This window comes from Cimex lectularius, unplaced genomic scaffold, assembly GCF_000648675.2.
Source record: "Cimex lectularius strain Harlan isolate CLEC.00 unplaced genomic scaffold, Clec_2.1 scaffold324, whole genome shotgun sequence".
Lineage (NCBI taxonomy): Eukaryota > Metazoa > Arthropoda > Insecta > Hemiptera > Cimicidae > Cimex > Cimex lectularius.
Genome location: NW_019392925.1, coordinates 281,108 through 300,144, shown reverse-complemented (window position 1 = coordinate 300,144; position 19,037 = coordinate 281,108). Strand labels below are relative to the sequence as shown.

General features: G+C 31.9%; 1 protein-coding gene across 4 annotated transcripts in view; it reads right to left on the bottom strand.

The window, feature by feature from the left end:
• Window positions 1-146: 146 nt before the first annotated feature.
• The window catches only part of LOC106665617 (CD109 antigen-like), a 37,959-nt gene continuing 19,068 nt past the window's right edge, over window positions 147-19,037 (bottom strand). For 2 of the 4 annotated variants that reach the window (XM_014392134.2, XM_014392136.2), the window contains exons 2-29: window positions 16,581-16,661; window positions 8,675-8,867; window positions 8,304-8,528; window positions 7,991-8,241; window positions 7,758-7,916; window positions 7,451-7,622; window positions 7,203-7,382; window positions 7,025-7,126; window positions 6,860-6,963; window positions 6,553-6,703; window positions 6,352-6,495; window positions 6,151-6,294; window positions 6,024-6,078; window positions 4,315-4,543; window positions 3,800-3,917; window positions 3,548-3,734; window positions 3,303-3,463; window positions 3,102-3,240; window positions 2,902-3,020; window positions 2,690-2,829; window positions 2,422-2,534; window positions 2,066-2,347; window positions 1,776-1,972; window positions 1,364-1,516; window positions 1,107-1,282; window positions 886-1,048; window positions 706-808; window positions 147-644 (exon numbers count right to left, since the gene is read on the bottom strand). In XM_014392134.2, coding sequence (XP_014247620.1) covers window positions 451-644; window positions 706-808; window positions 886-1,048; window positions 1,107-1,282; window positions 1,364-1,516; window positions 1,776-1,972; window positions 2,066-2,347; window positions 2,422-2,534; window positions 2,690-2,829; window positions 2,902-3,020; window positions 3,102-3,240; window positions 3,303-3,463; window positions 3,548-3,734; window positions 3,800-3,917; window positions 4,315-4,543; window positions 6,024-6,078; window positions 6,151-6,294; window positions 6,352-6,495; window positions 6,553-6,703; window positions 6,860-6,963; window positions 7,025-7,126; window positions 7,203-7,382; window positions 7,451-7,622; window positions 7,758-7,916; window positions 7,991-8,241; window positions 8,304-8,528; window positions 8,675-8,867; window positions 16,581-16,661 — 4,435 coding nt within the window. In that variant the 3' untranslated portion in view covers window positions 147-450. Of the gene's footprint in view, window positions 645-705; window positions 809-885; window positions 1,049-1,106; window positions 1,283-1,363; window positions 1,517-1,775; window positions 1,973-2,065; window positions 2,348-2,421; window positions 2,535-2,689; window positions 2,830-2,901; window positions 3,021-3,101; window positions 3,241-3,302; window positions 3,464-3,547; window positions 3,735-3,799; window positions 3,918-4,314; window positions 4,544-4,878; window positions 5,060-6,023; window positions 6,079-6,150; window positions 6,295-6,351; window positions 6,496-6,552; window positions 6,704-6,859; window positions 6,964-7,024; window positions 7,127-7,202; window positions 7,383-7,450; window positions 7,623-7,757; window positions 7,917-7,990; window positions 8,242-8,303; window positions 8,529-8,674; window positions 8,868-16,580; window positions 16,662-19,037 lie in introns of all 4 variants that reach the window. The other 2 variants (XM_014392135.2, XM_014392137.2) reach the window with 2 other exon arrangements.

Here is a 19,037-nt window from a genome sequence, read left to right as displayed (position 1 = left end):
AACTTTTACCCTAGTCTACAAACCTGGACTTCTAGTTTTAAAACTTACGATGAAAACAGATCTAACACAAATTAATATATGAGTTAATTGAAAATCACAGCCTTTGTTACAAATTTCTTAAGACAACAACAAAGTAAATAATTGTGTTTTCAATGAACTATTGTCACTATAACTATTTTTTCCCCATTTCAGTCAAATTTTATCACAACATAAACAATTTATATTCAAATGTTTGATTGTTGTTTATCAAAATAGTTTTTATAAAATATTATACATAAAAAATATTATTAAATCAAAGGGTTACTTATTTGAACCGTTAACTTATTTTAAAGTTAACAAACTAAAACACAAAAAAATTACATATTGATCATTAATTCTTAGTAAAATATATTTACATTGGAATACATTTAAACTGATTCAACCCAACTTCATTCAATGAATTCAAATGCTTCATCTCAAAAGGAGATAAGTGGAAATGATTGAGATTGTTAGAAGATAAAGACTAGGTGTGAAGGAGCTCGATACACTCTTCTCATCTGAGCGTGAACCAGCGTTGGATCCTGAACAGACTCGGCAATCATCACCTTCACAAATATCACAAGGACTGCTGGTAATCGCCTCGTAAAACACTCTCGCTTTTCTCGCTGGAAAACAATTTTAAAATAGATGATCAAGGGTTTTCTAAATAATAAATGTTAAACTTACATTGGTCATAGTAATCGTAAATAGTAACAGGAACTGGCCTTTGTCTTGCAACTCTATGTGTTCTGAACGCAGAGACTGTCGGACAGTATTCTTTGGCAACCATCTTAAAAAAAAACCATACATTTTTTATAAATGTTTTAAAATCAATTTTTATTTTTAAAAGTTTAAAAAAATGTGCACCTTATCAAAATAAAGGACTACGACTGTATCTCCATCTTTAGTCTCAACTCTTTTAACATGTTGAGATATTTCAAGGCTCGGAAGGGAATCTGAATCGACAGTGTACCCAGAAGGAAGAGAGACTTCCATAACTGCCATATTGCTCTCATTGCCTCCAGTAAATCTGGAATAAATATGATATAAAAATAACTATTTTTTATTTATTTATTAAATAATCATACCCAGAGCAAATAGAAAGTTGTAGGTGGTTATTATCAGAGTTTTTATCCACTTGTGGATCTAATGTGAATAACGGCCATGCGCCAGTAACATTAACATTATATCTATATGAAACTTGAGCAATTATAAAACCCGAACCTTCAGCAGTAATATTTACTTCCCGGGTCTTCTTTGGTAGCTGCAATTATTTTTTATGATTATTTTTCATTACAGTAAAAATGTTGCATATTCGTTTTAAAAAAATTGAAAATAAACTTACCACTACTTTTTGAACAATCATATTGTTTCCTTTATTCACTGTGATATCTGAAGACATTCCTTCTTTGTACGTAAATTTAACCACTGCATCATTACTATCGGAATGTATTTTTGAAGCCAGCTTACCCAAGGCAGTCAAAGCTAAAATTGTATCCTGTAAAAACATATTAACATATAAAGTACCATTTTTACTACTTAGATATTGTGAAATTTAATGGTGAGAAACCTGGAGTTTTCCTATTATTTTGGTTGCCTTATGGTCTGATACAGACGTGTTTCGGGATCCTGGGAATAAAGTTGGTGAAAAGCCGAAACAAATTCAACAGACCAAAACAGCATTTGGCAGACCAAAATGATTGGAAATTACCAAACTATTTAAATATTTCTGAGATAATGGAACTTTTGCTACTTACTTGTGTAGAAGCAAATCCACCCCCATCGTTTTGTTGTGTAATGAGCCATTTCATAATAGAAATGGCATCTGCGATCAAATCACCTTCTAAGTATGCGAGCATAGCATATGATGTCATTTCAACATCAATAGCATTGGTATTTTGCTCATTAGGATTTTTGGTTTCTATGCTTGTTCTCTGCCACCATTTCTTGTCATCTGCAATTTTTCAAACAAAACCATAAAATAAAACAAAAAGTAGCAAATATGTAGATCTAATATAGCCGACTAATGCTGATTCACAAAAACTACCTTGTGTCTTGGCGTTCTTATTGAGGAAATTCAACAAAGTATTTGCAGAAGGATGCGAAGCTTTCATAAAACTATACGCTAATACGGCATTGGCATAATCATCATTTCCATTCATATTTTCATGCAGATATGAAATAGCTTTGTTAATTGTATTCCTATTTTGACCATTGAAAGACTGAGCTTCGATGAATGCTGTTAAAACGTAGGCAGTCAGTGCGACACCATTGCTAGCTCCTCCCTGCATGTCTTTGTGGTTCACAACACCGACTTCGGGGAAGCTGCCTGTTAAAAGTTAATGATAACTATGAGTAACTAAAGATAATCAATATTACACCTGCAATTTCTAATTAATTTACCATTGGCAGCTTGTTGGTTAGCCAGCCAAATCAAAGCGTCGTTAATGACCTGATTATCAATGTCAATGTAGTGTCTTGCTTGAATAAATGATTTTGCTACAAACGCCGTCAGCCTAAAAGCAGATAAACTTATTTTGAAAACTATTTCCAATAGTCTTAGTCATTATGACTTGACTGACTAAAAATATTTACTTTATACTATACATTGTAATCGTAAACACAAACGTAAAAGGAAAAAGTTTACACAGTTTGGACAATAAAGACTTACCAAGTACTTCCACTTCTGTCTGATTTTCCAAAAGCACTGAATGATCCATCAGGATGCTTGTAAGTCAACTCACGCTGGTAACCTTTTTCCATATATTTAAGACATTTATTTTCAATGGCTTTTGACAATTGGTTTGTATTCTGCAATGAATAATGACAATTGAACAATAAAAACCATTGTTAATACTACATTTAAAACAGTTGTAAACCCACTTTGAGATATTCAAGGACGACAATGTTTGGAACAAAATTGAGCATATTCTGCTCACCGCAGCCAAATGGCATTTTAATCAAACTCTCAAGGTTTGACATACTTGGACCAAAAATATCACCTATGGAAAATTTCAAAAATCTTTATTTGGTCAATATATAACAATTTTTTGGGATGTATCGGCCATAGAATATGTCCTTACCAACAGCAGCCACTTCAATATATTCAGAATCTGGTACAACATTGACAGGAATATCCAATTTGAAGCTTTTCATAATATTCTTGTTTGTTTTGAAGTCCAACAGAACAGCTTTGTTTTTGTACAGGGTTTCTCCCTCAGGCTATTTATTTAATATGTAAGTAAGTAAAAAATATCATTGGCTCATTGTAAAATTAAATTTACCTTGACCAAAAGTTTCTTCAAGATGGCATCTCCTGCAAGAGGGCTTTTAGCTGTTATTTTCAAATCAATATAACCGACCTCTTTTGGAGTAATTAGAAATGATGTTGATGCACCCGATTGTCTACCTACGTTAATGTGCTTCCTCCTGAACAATTCAAGCTCTATAAAATATATTTATCAATTAGGGGCATATGTAATTTATTTTGAAATGAAATTACACGAATGAAATAAAAGTCAAATCTTACTCGGACTTTCAATAACATCATTTGAATAATCGGAGAACTCAAATTGTCCTGAGTTTTCTAAAATTACTTCTGCCGTTATATCTTTGTCCATGTAGTTGAAGACAACAACTGGGATTGAAATCATTTCTCCTCTTATTATTGAATAAGGAAGATTTGTAGTGACAAAGAATGGTCTGAATACTGTTAGCTAAAATTTAATTTAAACAAAAATGTTAATAACGTTTTAAAAAAATTTCAGTATTACTTTCAAACCTTTTGTGGGGCTTCAGAAAGTCCAAGACCGTAAACTTGATCCAAAGAGAAGCCAGAAATAATCCATGAAGTGATTGTGTCTGGAACTGTTTTTGTAATGGATGTCCTGCCAGAGATCCTGTATGTCAAAATGGACCACGATTTAAAAAAAAAAAAAAAAAAAATAATAATAGATCTGATTTAAATTTGACAAGCAGTAATTTTGTAACGAAAAAAATGAAAAAGTACGAAATGAAAAAATGCAAATTGAAATAATGAAGAGAAGTGAAACATAATTTACAAAAGGTAATTATAATAGAAAGAATGACAAACATTTAATTAAGTAAGTAAATTTGTAAACAAGGCACTCCAAAAAAAAAAAAAAAAAAAAAAAAAAAAAAAACCAAATCAATAACAATAATATGTTTTTAAACTCATTTATAAGCAACCCATTTTGGTGTCCTCATACAGCATACAAGACAAATTGTGCAATATTAAGGAGTCAAGCGTGGTACTTGGGGACCTGAAATTCATACCCTGTAGACAGTTCCTTGAAGAGCCAGGTGTCAGCGGGATAATCTCCATTGAGGAAAACTCTCGGGCGGTTCCAAATTGGTTTTGGGAGTCTTGAAAAAGCATAGGGGCCAGCCAGAGGAGGCCTCGTGACTGGTCTGTAGGGCAAAGGTGGCCCAATATCAGGTTTGAGATGTCTAGCTCCAGGAGCGACAGCCGGGCGGTCTCCCATCAAAGGCTTTTCCTTGTAGCCTGGCGCCGAATCCATATTTCAATTATTATCTTGCAGTAAACTGGTTTTGTGTGAGAGTTTGCAACAATAGGAAGGGAAAAGGAATCGGAAGTTATTTGCATATTTACTATGACTTATAATTTGATGTTTGTATAACTTTAAAATGAGATTTGTTGTCAAAAAGTAAATTGTCAAATTCTGAAATCATCCCACTTGTCTACTTAGCATTCAGAAGTTATATGCAAATAAAATCCCTTAAAAGGTGCCTCATGCCCCGAGCAGACAGATTTTCAAACACCACCAGCCCAAAACCAAAACATGCAAAACAAAAAAGGCTTATATTCGGCCAATTTACCCAGAGTCCAATTCATCCCAAATCCACGTTTCAGGGAATTTGCTTCTGACCCTGATACTTGGCTCATAGGGAATTGCTGCACCAGCTGCAGATGCAAAGGCTCGTAATTTGAAACCTGCATCCAAAGTACTCATATCAAACATCTCTTCTTGATCTTCTAGATACATACCTCTGAAGAACCCTACAGACACACATATACAATCTCACCAGAATCACATTTCTAAATAATTACCTCAATAAGTAATAAAATTTATAACATTTTCATCTTTTAAGTCAAGAGTATCAAATCATATTAATTGTTCTACTATTATTGATAAAATTAAATTTAGTTATGGCATATGGTATTTAAGAAGTTATCTAAACAAAGCTTAGAAATAATGACTAGTGAAAAACTTCTTTTGAATCTTAATAAATTAACAAGGAAAAATATGATATTATTTATATCTGAAGTAAATTATTTAAAATTTTCAACAATAAACTTAAAACTACAAAAACAAAATCTTATTTATGTTTGTATTGAAAGTTATTAAAGGAATCAAAAGTAAGATTGCCAGCCACTATTTTTCAGACATTTAAATTATACAATTTGATACTGTCATATATCCATTCTTAACACAATCTAACTGTTCAATTTACTGTAAATAATTTATTAATTAAAATATAATAAAACGTTGGTGTACAAGAACAAAAACAGTCCTTTGTCCTGTTTAGAAAATACATGACTAATGCAGTGCAGTGCAATCACAGTGTGTGTAAACCAAATCATTTAAAAAAAAAAAAAAACTTATTAATGATTTTATTACTTTTGAATAACTTTGGAAAGTGGATTGGAATTAATGCAAGGTATAGTGCAGAAAATGCATAAAGTGACAATCACAGAAATAATACATAAAAATATTTTGAAAAAAAAATTGCTTTCATATAAAAGTTTATATGTTAATTGTAGAAGTATATACTGTTAAATAAGCATTAGCAAATAAGTGAAAACATTAGCTCAGCTTTTCCTACTTTTAATCTACAAAGATGATGTCTATGTAATCACAAATTTATGTTAAATAAAACAGACAATTATTTTCATTGATTTAAAAGCGATTATAGTTTTTAGTCCATTATTTTTTGTTATGATAAATCTCAAAAGTACTTACGCCAAGGCTGAGCATTATTAACTTCTGAATTTGTTAAAACAACTACTCCTGCATGCTAGAATTGAAAAAAATTAACATTTAATTTTTTAAAAATTATTCAAAAATTAATAATTTTGTAAATACTTACTTCAAATGTGTCAAAAGTGGTAATGCGTCTTCTATCATAAGAACGGAATGCAAATCGCCTCTTCCTTTTAAATGCCATATGTACATCATCATACAATGATGGAATTGATTGATCATAATTTCTTAATTCATCTATCACTTGGCTCTATAATGATTAACAATATAACAATGTTCATTGCAAACAAATAAAATGATACATTACCTCAGTTAAATCGTTTCCAGATTTAAGTAAAAGGACGCTTTGGTCGACTGCAAGTAGTCCAACAAGAGAATTCGGCCTAGTTAATATCCTTAAATCAACTTTATTTCCTGGTTCAATCCTTTTTGCTGAGAGATCCATTTTCACCTGAATTAACAAACTTTTAGCATGGATTTTGTTTAAAAATTAATTTTATCTACTTACAAAATTTTGAAGGATTTCTTTAAGTTCAATGTCTACCACATCAGCAATCATCTCTCCTTGTGGGCTAATAAACTGTACAACAACATGAGCAACAGGGGCCATGGCATATGTAGCTAAAAATCTAATTGTTGTGGACTTGCTTGGAGGAAAGCTATGAAAATTAAACAAACTTTAATTAACTTGAGTATTTTTTTTTTAATCAAAGAAAAGTTCACAAAAAATATTTCAATTTGTTTACCGGCCTGATATTTTGTAATACTATATTAAAATGATTTACATATCACGGATTAAGGTTTCTTTAACTTACTTGATAGTGTTAGCATGGATTATATCACCCCTGCCAATAACTTGATACATTACATACGTCATTTCATTTGTAGATGTAACTTCCACTTCAATGTTCTGATTGACCTAGAAAAATTAAAAATAATAATGCTGTATAATATAATTTATTATCAAATTTATTTCTTACCTGAGGATTTTGTGTTAAAACAGAGGCTTTTACGGATATATTATTCAGTGAAATTGCAGCTGACATTATTGGAAAATGTTCTTTCACATCCAAGTATGAACCCTTCATACAATGCATTATATTAGCCCACACATGTATAAATTTTTCAAGATTTATTTGCTAGACAGAATGAACATACCTCTATTTGAATAACAGTAGCATTGAGTGGAGGAAAAAAGGTCAATTCAAGAACGCCATTGTCTGGAACTTTGTATTCAGTCGTATTATAATCTTCATCACTGTAAGAGTATGATGATTTGATCTTAATTGGATTCGTATTATCAATTACTGGTGTCTCATCATGATGTACAAGTTTAATCTAAAAATAAGACCAATTGTAATTGTGATCAAACATGAAAAATAAAATTTAACAAGTGCAATACATACAAATACTTTATGTTCAAGTCCTGGTTTAAAAACAGTGGAGGTGTCAAACATTTCAAATTTATATTTATTCTTTCTAATAGTCATTTGAGCAGACTTGTTTTGTTTTCTTCCAGTCAGATCTTCTTTAATGATTACATCAAATTTAATTTCTCTCTCAAAATCATCTGGAAGGCTGAAAAAAAATTGTTAAAGACTGTCATGGGATCTGTGAAATGAAGGACCTGAATTTTGCTGGTTTTGTCTGTCAGATCCAATCAAGCCAAACCACAATTTATAACATTTTCTTATTTATATTTAAAATTCTTACTTGAGTTCTTTAACAACATCAAATTCAGCAAGCGCTTTTCCATCAATGGGCACAGTTTTTCTAACAGGAGGGTTGAATATTGGCTGAATAATATCAGAAAATGTATCAGAGTAAACAGCAATTGTTGCTTCTCCTTTGACAGGCTTTCCATAAGTGTACCTATAACAAAAGAAACAATCTATTCAATTATATTTCACTAAAAAAAATATTCAAGTTTATCATTTAAACATTACTTTGCCCTGATTGTCGCTGCAACTTTTGAATCTTTGAATGTTACATAATCAGGGAGGTCGATGGAGACCTCAAATTTAGGCAACACATATTCAGCAACCTCAAAAGATTTGCTGAACTTCTGTCCATTGACAGTGGCCACTAGCCTCCAGTCTCCCAATACTGGAGCCGAAGACAGTTCAAATTCTGAAGAAAACAATCCTCTAGGCAATGTGATATTGTTCCACTGTTTCACTCGATTACCATCCCCGTCCTATAAAAATATTATTATTTGTTGAACCCATAAGTATAAAACAGATTTGCATTTTTACTTACGTTTAGATACAGATTTACATCTTCCCGGATTGGTTTCATGTAGCGGTTTAAGAACAAAGCCCGGAACATAACTTTGTCACCTGGTTTGTACATCGCTTTATCAGTCTGAATTAGGACGGATATGCTTTTTTCCGAAAAACGTAATGTTGTCGTGTTTTTGAAATAAAATGCCCCTTCACTTCTAATTGTCAAGTTATAGTTTCCTCCTGATAACTCATTGTTCACCTGTGAAAGTCAAAAAATTGTAATAAACAAAACAAAAACTTGATAGTTTTGATTATTCACTATTTTTCGTGGTCCACTTGACCAATTGATATCATTCAGTTAATTAAGGTTTTAAGTTGAATGTTTTGATTATTCTTCTTTAGTACCTTAAATGTCATGACTTCAGAAGAGTAGGGTCGAACATTTGCAGTTTCTTGCAAATAAAAGGTGCCTCCTGAGAACTTTTGACCGCTGATTTCAGCAACAAATGTCACAGGCTCATTTATATCTGACGTAGTCACAGCTACATGGAAGTCACTGTTGGGACGTATCACATTTGGAGCAACGACAGTGTAATACCTATAATAAAGACACAAGAAATAAACTCAAGTACTAAAAGGTCTCATCAAGATATATATATAAACTTTATAAAAAGTTTGTTGAGTGAAGCAACATTTAAAAGCAATGAAACATATTAAAGAAACATAGTGGAATTAAATAATTATGTTAATTAGAATAAGAATGAAGAAGGAGAAAACCTATCAGCCAAAAAGTTTTCAATGAATTTTTATCTTCCCATATAAATAGTCAGCCATAACATAAATTGTTAATAGTTTGCATGAATATGCTAGAAATAGAATATAAAATATCACATTATTTTATTATTTCTGTCCTCATACGATGAAATTTACAACAATACAATAAAGAAAAAATAATAAGATCATCAATAAACTCAGAGGAATTAAATAACATAAAAAAAACTAAGGTCTAAAGTACAGATTTTTCTCAAGAATGAAAACAAACACTAAATGATACAAAGAATTAATGTAAAAAATTGTTAAAATAAATCCAGTACAATTAAGGCACTGGAATTAAAGAGTAATTTACATACTTTAATATATACTTCTTTAATATACATTTGTTACCCCAAATTTTTTTTTATAAAAATGGACAATTTTAATTCATAGTTTTGCCATTTTTCTATCCTATTAGAAAGGTTAGAAATTTTGGATATGTTTTGGTATAAGGCCAACTTAACTGGTTGATCTGTGTGTTATTGTCCTAGTTGAGTGTTTGGGCAATTTTAAACCTGTTTGGACCAACAAAATGACTCCCAAAAATTTTACCATTATTTTTCTTAGCCTTATATTTATTTTGAGATGAGATGAGAAAAAATGACTACATTCATCAGACGACAAACCAGCAATTTAGGCAAAGATGTTAGATGACCAAACTGAAAATTAATACTGCCATCACCCCATATAACTCTACAAAAAATGTCAACGTTTTACTCAATTTACTCATAAAAATTGGCCTGGAAAACTGAAGAAAGTTTTTGTGCCAAAATTGCATGAAAATCTAAAAAATATTCCAAACCCCGAACCATTAGCGTGGTAAATACAAGTCCCCCTAGTCACTCAGCCACCACAGTCCCCTATTTTTTGTATAATTTATTTTCTATATTTCATTTCTCTAAATTAATAATAAAAAAGCCATAACTTTTTATGATTGTTTTCTTCAGTTTATGGTTAATTTTCTACTGACAATGAGACTTTGAGTCAAAACGCTTTACTTATTAACAAAATCAAACTAGAACTATTTGTCAAACTACAGAATTAGAGGAAATTTCAAAACTTTATGAAGAACTGGGACTTTTTAGCCAAAAATACATTTCAAATTAATACAGTTTTTACTAAATTTTTATTAAATTAACCTCAAAGGATAAATAATATGAACTGTGTGAAAATAATTTTTTTTTTTTCTTTTCGTTTTAGAAGGCGTTAAAGTCTCCCAGCTTCTTCCATTGCCGGCACGTACGATATTCTCAATTCTGTACCGCCCGTTGTAATCTTTTATTTTTTATTTATTTATTTTTAGTTCACTCGGAAATATATTTTTATTTTATTCCCCGCCGACTCATGGGCCGTTACCAGAACTGAAACCAATTTAACCGGGGCGAACAAATAGAATAGACGTCGTCCGTCCGATTTCCTTTAGGATCTTTTGAGTTGTAACGGTCGAAGAAAGTCTGTTCGGAGAAAATGGAATGACAATTAAATTTTGCCTTTTCTTTCGCTTAGTTTACGTCATGAAACTGGCATCTTTCGTCATTTACGCCCATCAGCTTCTTCCTACGCCAAAACCAACCATGGGTGGCAAGAGTGGGCGTGAGGTAGACGTAATATCGCGATCTGGATCAATAAAACAAATATGCAATTCGGTTTTTGTAAAAATCAACGATCACGAATCTGTTAATAAATCAAAATAAATAACTGTTCCTACAAGAAATTATTACTCCATTATTATATAAAATGATATAAATAGTCCATTGATCAAAACATCAAACAGATACTAATGATTTATTCCAACCAACAATAAAATCTTTAATCGTTATTAAAAAAACCAGTAGATGGTCCCTGAACGGGCAAGAAACAACAGTAAATAAAGAAAAAATAAAATATTCAACTTTAATAAAAAAAGCAGTATAACACATGTTAAACTGAGAGGGTTACTAGCCTCGATTTTTCAAATCTCAAAATCTATCCTTCGGGAATTCCACTCGGAGATCGTTATACAGTCAATATGGTGGGAGGTAGACCCTGGAACACGTCACCTTCCATTGAAATATTAAAGGGGAAATAAATACTAAAGGGAAAATATTTATATTCAGGGGCAGCGAAGTTGCACATTCTTGCAGGAAATGTTAAATTTTTGCAATATAAACTTTTTCCTGCCGGCCATTTTCTAATGGCGTCTGGTAGATACATTGGAACGGATCGATTTACACGATTTAAATGAATTTGAAAAACAAACACTTTGAACCTAAAGTGAGTATTATTGGTAGTTTTTTAACATCATGGACTCGCTGGTTTGGTTTTTGAGGCACGTTTTAGCATTTCTAGTGATGGGTTTACAATAATTTAATCAAAGTATATTATGGAATTGAAGATATCAATTTTGAACGTTTGAAAATCCCAGCAGCGAGAATAGGAGAACCAAATGATCGGGAACGACGTCGTGAAGAACTCGCACAATTCACGTTTCTGTAAGTGAACAGTAGCCTCGAAACGATTAATTTTTAGTTAAATGAGACTTATTGTTGCAAACCCACCACTAAAGATGGCAAACAACGCGTCTGTCACACGAAACCGGCAAGAGTAGACCAACCAACAAGGATGATCGGACCAAACCAGGTTCTTCACCCCGCATATTTCAGCAAGAACTCTCACCTTTCAAGTTTATTTACAAGAACACTTTTATCAAAACGATTAAGTGATTATTTCAAAGATATACGAAGGGACTATTATAAACTGGAGAGGAAAAATAGACTAGTGCCTTCATAGTTTGCTACATAAAAAAAGAATGAAATTCGCTTTAAATCATACAAATTAGACCTAAAATTTTTATAATCCCTTGATCAAAGGGTTCTGGAAAAAAGCGAAAAGCGCACAATGCTTATTATAACTTCTTTACGCTTGCATTCCAAGTCGTTAGAAAAGAACGATAGTCTATAAAATTAATTCGCACTTTTAACAGTGTTACAAAGGCGAATTGTAAGTAATTCGGGTCACAATAACGTTATCGGGAATACATCTGCATTGGAAACAAAGGCTTTTCATACTCGGGCTATTTATTATACATTGTCTTCTTTTCATAGTCGGATCTGACAATGTTTTAAGACATAAGGGCCATCAACAAGCTTCTTTTTTTAAAATGAACTTTGGCCATTGGCTTTCATTGGCACGTGTCTTAACTGCTGTACAATTTACAATCAACAATTTCATCTGATCTCATTCGAACATATCATGTCATCGAAGGCGACCATATATTTCGATGACATACAAGTACGTCTAAGCTAGTAAAGTTACGAGAATAGATTGATAAAAGTTACATTGTTTCTCTTTTAGTCAGGTGTGAAGATTTTAGATGAACATATCCATCACGAAAAAAGTAGAGAAATCTAATGCGGAAGAAAATAGGGAGCTGTAAGGTACCTAGGCCAACGAACACGAATGACCTGGACCAGAACGGCCGTAAACAAGAAGAAATTCTTTCATAACGCATATTTATATTTAATAAGTAGTGTCCATCCTTGCGAATCCATTGAATATCCGCTTTTTATTGTAATCTATATTTTACCATTATATTCGGTTAAAAAGTGGGAAATGTGTATCATTGCTCTCCCCGTTTTGTCGGGCTCGTACTATTGCCAAATTGCTCCTTAGGCCAGAAATCTTTAGTCCGTTTTTAATTGATTTTTTTTCATTCTTGTAGTTTGTATTTTTATTTATTTATTACACTTGATATTTTTTGCATAGATTACACGTCAGATATATTATCACACAAAAAGACTTTCAAGAAATAACACATAGTTGACGCACTGATTATAATCATGAAGGCCTACGGATTTGTTTTTTGCTCAGAAAGGCAATTTTTGACACTTATATACAGTATTTCGCAAAATTACATATTCCGAAATTTAACTTTGTGATTTTTCGTTATTGATTTTCAATGACAAATAATTTTACAAAAGTTTTCAATAAATCGTGTGTAATTTTCGAGAAAACAACAAATACAAGGGTTTTTCCATATGGAAAGTGCGCTTATGGGTCCCCTTCTTAATGATTGTAGTTTAACTTAAAGTATACACCGATGTCCATCTAGCCGTTTGTATCATTTTGAAGAGGACATCTAGACTCACCACGTTTAAAAAATTTCAACTGGACAGTCCCTACTAAAGGGAATAGGAATATTTCAGGTTTTGTTTACAACCGCTAATTACAATCATTATGATTTATTATGAAAAATGTTTAATAACAAATTGAAAAAATTGTATGCTAAATAAGCAAGGTATTTTGAGATAGTAAAGTAAGGTAGCATTTTTATTCGGAGCTTGAATTATTTTATCCATGCATTTCTTAAAATATTGGGTTATTACGTACGTTCGTAGCAATTTTCTTTTATTAATTTTTATTTTTATTATCGTTTAAACACTAAAAAGGTTAAGGTGTTTTATTGGACAGTTTCGTTTAAGATCTCATACTTTTACAAGGTGTTATGCTAATTTAGAGTTGAAGAAAAAAAATAGCGCATTTTCCTCATTTAATGTTTTTTTACTACTGCAAAGAGAAAACCGCTTCTCAAGCTGCTAGGAATATATGTGATGTTTATGATGATGAACTGATGATGCTTTAGGAAAACGCACCATCCGTTGATCGCTCTTGTTAAAAATAAATTTGTTTTCACGGACCAGATATTTTTATTGAATTTACCATCAAAAAAGCTAGGGATTTATTTTAAAACCCGATATTTTCAAAAATATTGCTAGCTATCCCAAGAAAGTTAGGAAAAGTTAAATTTTGACACTTTCCAAATATTTTTATAATTAAATTTAATAATAAATGAAAACGTGAAAAATGTTTCACAGTTAAAGAGAAAAAAATATATCCAAAATTTAATTGTCTATCATTTAAACATCATTGTTTGAACTATAAATAATAACTTTTAGTTTACTACTTAACTGGGACATGAAAAAAATAAATCAAAATTAAGTCAATAATCGATGAGAACTTCCTAGAATTTCTTCAAAATTAAAAGGTACTGCAATTACAATTTTAAAATTGTACCGAATGTGTTTATAAGAATACGTAAATATTTATTTATTGTATATATATGTCATTGTAAAATTAATGGTCGGTCTAGTAAGGCGTTTAAAAAAATAAAATAAATAATATGAAAATTAAATTCCTATTTTAATTTAATAAAAACATAATTTAAATTTGATTTCTTAAAATGACAACACTAATTTATTTACTTTTTAATGTTTGTTTTCAACAGTTATGGTTAATTTTGATAAAATAACTAATCAATCGATTAAGTTGATAACAAATTAAAACGCGGAATATTCATTCAAATAAAAAGTAAAAAAAAATACCAATTGTATTTATAAAAAAGTCCATTTAAACATTATTATTAAAACTAATAGAGTAATTAATGATGTTATTACTTGTTGTTTGTTTTTCTCGGTTAAATTTGAACACTTTTCAATGAATATTCGTCAAAATTCATAACGTATTTGTTTGAATTGAACATGTTATGTTATAAGAATAAAACCTCCGTTAAACCAATTTTATTATTTACAGTGCGCCTTCATTTTAAATTCTGTTTGAGGTAGTTGTAATCTCCCGGTCATTTGGTATGAAATGCTGCAGCCAGGGCGAAGGGTTTGATTCCTAGGTACTCTAGTTGTTACTCTAGTGAGTTGATGCTTCCACAGGCAATATGCCCCACTCAACTTTTACAAAAGATAGGAATGGTTAATCAGGAAGGTCTATGAGGAGGGCTACGCAGTATGAGCCTTCCTTCTGTTTAGAACTCTTTTAGAGTCAAATATGGACTTCAGTGTTTTCGGCTGCAGTGACTCTGGATTGCATCTCTGTCAATTGGTGGCTGTTCAAGCTGAAAGGAGTATTGTTATTTCTCAATTATTTGCCCGGGTTGAGGAAGCACCAGCTCAGGAAAAAATGTTATATGTGCAATTTAAATGCCAGGGAGGACCTTCATCATTTCCTTTGTGAATGCCATCTACTGGCTGAATTTCCCCAAAGGCCTAGGAATAACCCCAATAAGAGAGTTTAACTATTAATTTTGTAACTCTGTTGTTAAATTAGTGCATTGGTATTTTTTTTTTTTGAGATTAACTACGTATTAAAGCGAATTAAAGAAAAGGGCACGAATTTGATTTTAGATTATTATGTTTACTTATGTATTTCTTTTTTATTGTTAATTGAAATTTGAAATCCCCTTTGATATAACCATTGTAAAATAAATTAAATTATGCTGTAATTAAACTAATTCTAAACTCCAGCAGGCGGCTTTTTGCCATGCTTGAAATTTATTGTAAGTATGGTGTTTTGCAAACCATTACTTTGTTAGTAATAAATGTTTTCTTCTTCTATGAACAATAATACAAAAACAGACACGACAACATGGTACAATTAATTTTCGAAATGTTGAGCCTAAAATGTGTAATGTCATGCGTTTAATAAACTTTATTTCTCCTCGCCTTCGCTGTCGGCATTTGTCATTAATCAAAAGTTAATTAACTTTTCTCCTCAATCCTTCTTCCAATCTATCCTAAGAAATTCGTTTTTACGACGTTACAAATAACATAAATAGGGTTGTTTAAATCTAAACTGAGTTTTAATATAAATTAGGACAAAACGAATATTTTTTGCTCAGTCAATATTTATGTTATATAAAGGAGAAATTAATTTGTGTCATTCCTCAACCGTTGTCTAAAATATAAACTGTCGGTAGTATAACAAAGAATGAAATATAGAAAGATAAATTTCAACATTTATTATTATTTATTTAGTTTTAGAAGAAAGAGGAATTCTCTAACATTTTGGTTCAAACAACAGTTAAATCATACCCTTGAAATTCGCCTCGCGTTTCTTTTAAAACAAAGGTTTTGTTAAAGATTCGTTACAGTCATTGTGATAACAAAGTGGATCTATAATATTGTTAAAAATGTAACCATGACGGTACAGCCAGGGGCGATTTTTACGTTTCAATATCCTCTTGTTATTCTAAAATACGAAATGAAAGCTTTCCTGTTGAAGTTGGTAAAGGTATTTAACATCTCGGTTATAACTGTTAAATATGGGTCCGCAATGGTGAAAGTAAGTGCTTTCACGTCCAGTCCTGACGCCGGTCTTTTACTTCCAGCCGGTTCTTTAAAGGAGTTCCTTTTAATTCTCCGAGACCTTTCGCCAAAGGAGATCTCCGGTAAATAGAGAGCAAAAGAGCCATTACGTTCCATGATCTTAGAACGGGGTCAAGATCCATGTTTCTTTCTCCGTCCTTGCCACGACAACATTAAAACGTAAAGTCAATTTGGGGCGAGATTAAAAATTTCATGCATCAGTAATTAAATAGTAATGAGAGCAGTGCATTAACTAACGTCTCCTTCTGCGCGTACTCACGTGTCATATAATTTTCACTTTTTCAAAACTGAATATTGATTATTTTATTTGAATTTAACAACTTAAAGTACAGTAGAATACTCGCCCCTTTGCGTTCGCCGCAACTAGGGTCTGGTACAGGAACAACACCCACAGCAGCAGCATGGCAACAGCTGTGGCGATACCCCTGAAACAAATAATTAACAATTTTAGTTATACATAGACTGATTTGTAGTATATTTTAAATTTTAAAAACATTGATGTGTCGAAAACTTGTTACATTCAAACCCACATATATCTACAATTTGATCATACCGGAAATACTATATATATTTTAAAACTAAACTATTTATTTTTAAAAACTATGTATTTTTAAACTACCTCCTCATACTCTTTTCGAGGTGATTTAATAATTCCAATCATCTTGGACTGCCGATCCTTGCTGGGTGGACTTGTCGTCATTTCGTCATCTTCAGCATGTCTGTCTGTCCTACCGCCCCAACGAGGATAGCAAAACCAAAGGACCAAATTATTCATTACCTCGCAGGGCACAGAACGAAATTTCACAAAGAAATCTAATGTTTATATTTTAAAAAATGCTTTTTTATGGGAAGTTTTCTTTTGTAGCAAAAACGATTAAGTTATTAGCTCAATGAGATATTCTGTAGTAAAGTCACCACTGGAGATGATCAATCGTCAGAGCAAAAAAGCAAGAAAGGGAGACTAGTATGATCGGAAAAGTTCATCAACCCGCATACCGCAACAAAAACACACGTATCAAGTTTAAAAGAACATGCTTCTATTTGTCCCAAAAAAAACATTAAAGTATTAGCTCAATGATATATTTTGTTGCAAAATAAACCACTGAAGATGGCGAAATGCTCCTTATAGTCCAAATTAACGAGAATAGACGGACCAGAGAAACAAAGCAATTATGATTATGGTGATTATGTCCTACTCTTCTGTACGTTTGATAAAGAACGAAGTTTGGACAAACTTTTCTTTTAAAAATAACTGAAGTTTTTGATCGTGTGATGATTATGATCCTTCAAAGATCCTTGTCTCATTTATTCTCCATCTAAATAAACAACGTCTACTAATTTAAACTTCGTGTAACATTTTATTCACGATCTGACAAGCCAAACCCACAAGGAAGGCAAACTAAGATGATCGGAGAGGGCCAAACAAATAATTGACTAGAATAATATCAATATAATATTTCCTTTCATCATTGTTCATGGTCATATTTGACTAAAATTTTTTGAAATTAGTCTAAAATCTTTTGGAAAAAATAAACGACCTGATTCTGTGAGGTTTATGATCCTTAAACAGATCTAGGTCTTTTTATTCACCATAAAAATAAACATCGTATACTAAATTAAACTTTGTATAATCTTTGGCTAACACTAAATATCAATCATGACATCTGGTTTTTTTCACAATTTTAGTAAATATTTAAAGTTATTTTAATAGTTTTTGAAGACTGCTTTGTGCTTACGTTAAATTTTATAAGTGAACATTTTAGTTATCAAACTACATATTCTGTTAGGCTAACAACTGAACCTTTGTACTCATTGTCGTGAAGAAATAATAAATATACCTAAACTTGATAATGTATAAATTTATAGTTATATATAAGTAGAAATCTATAGGTTAAATGTGCAAAATAATTTTTCAAATAACAAAAAGGTGTACATTTCAAATATATATCGGATAAATAAAAAACGGACAAAGAGAGATGAAGAGATTGGTCTTGTGCGTGGTACGAAGTCTTTCTCAAAGCTGCAATGGATTTCTGCCTTTAAGGATCCGGTTTGATTCCACTTCCCACTTACAACGGACAGGAAACACATGACTTGTGGCGTCCAAGGTTCCAAGGTTAGTTTTTAACATCTCTCGGCAATTAAAGCGCCTCTTTCACCTGCCGTGCACTAAAGGGTGCAAAGATGAAAGTGCAGGTGCTATCAGAAAAGCAATTAGCTACGCAACGCTCGTTCTAGGCACTACGCATCGCTGCAGCGCGCCCTCCTTTTCATCCGACAGTACTTTTACTGTTTTTCATTAAATTAAATATTCCACTTACAATTCGGTAAAACGAAGAATCTTTCATATGACTATAGATAGATAAACTAGATCCTGTGGGTAGATTTTACGTCATCTTCCCACATGGATTAACAAAGATGACCGGTAAAAAACAAGTACGACTGTTACCCAATTCTGTTGTGTTTTGACGTAAAGACTCCTCGTTTATTTGACTGAAGGATATCCTCTATTGGCTCTTGGCTCTTATTTCCACTGAGGCCCTTTCCATGTTGCGATAGTATCACGTATTTTAAACGTAATTTCCGTCTCTAGACTATGCCAACGAAGCAAACAGTCAAACTCCACTTAGTAGTTTGAAGGCAATCGATCACATCCGACTACATGCATGCCAATCGTCTTCAACCAGGCATATCAGAAAATATTATCGTTTGATCGGTCCGCACTTCCTCAAGTGTAAAAGGATTGGCCAATATAAATGCAAATCTTAATTCGCAAAACAAAAAGAAATCAACTAAAACCG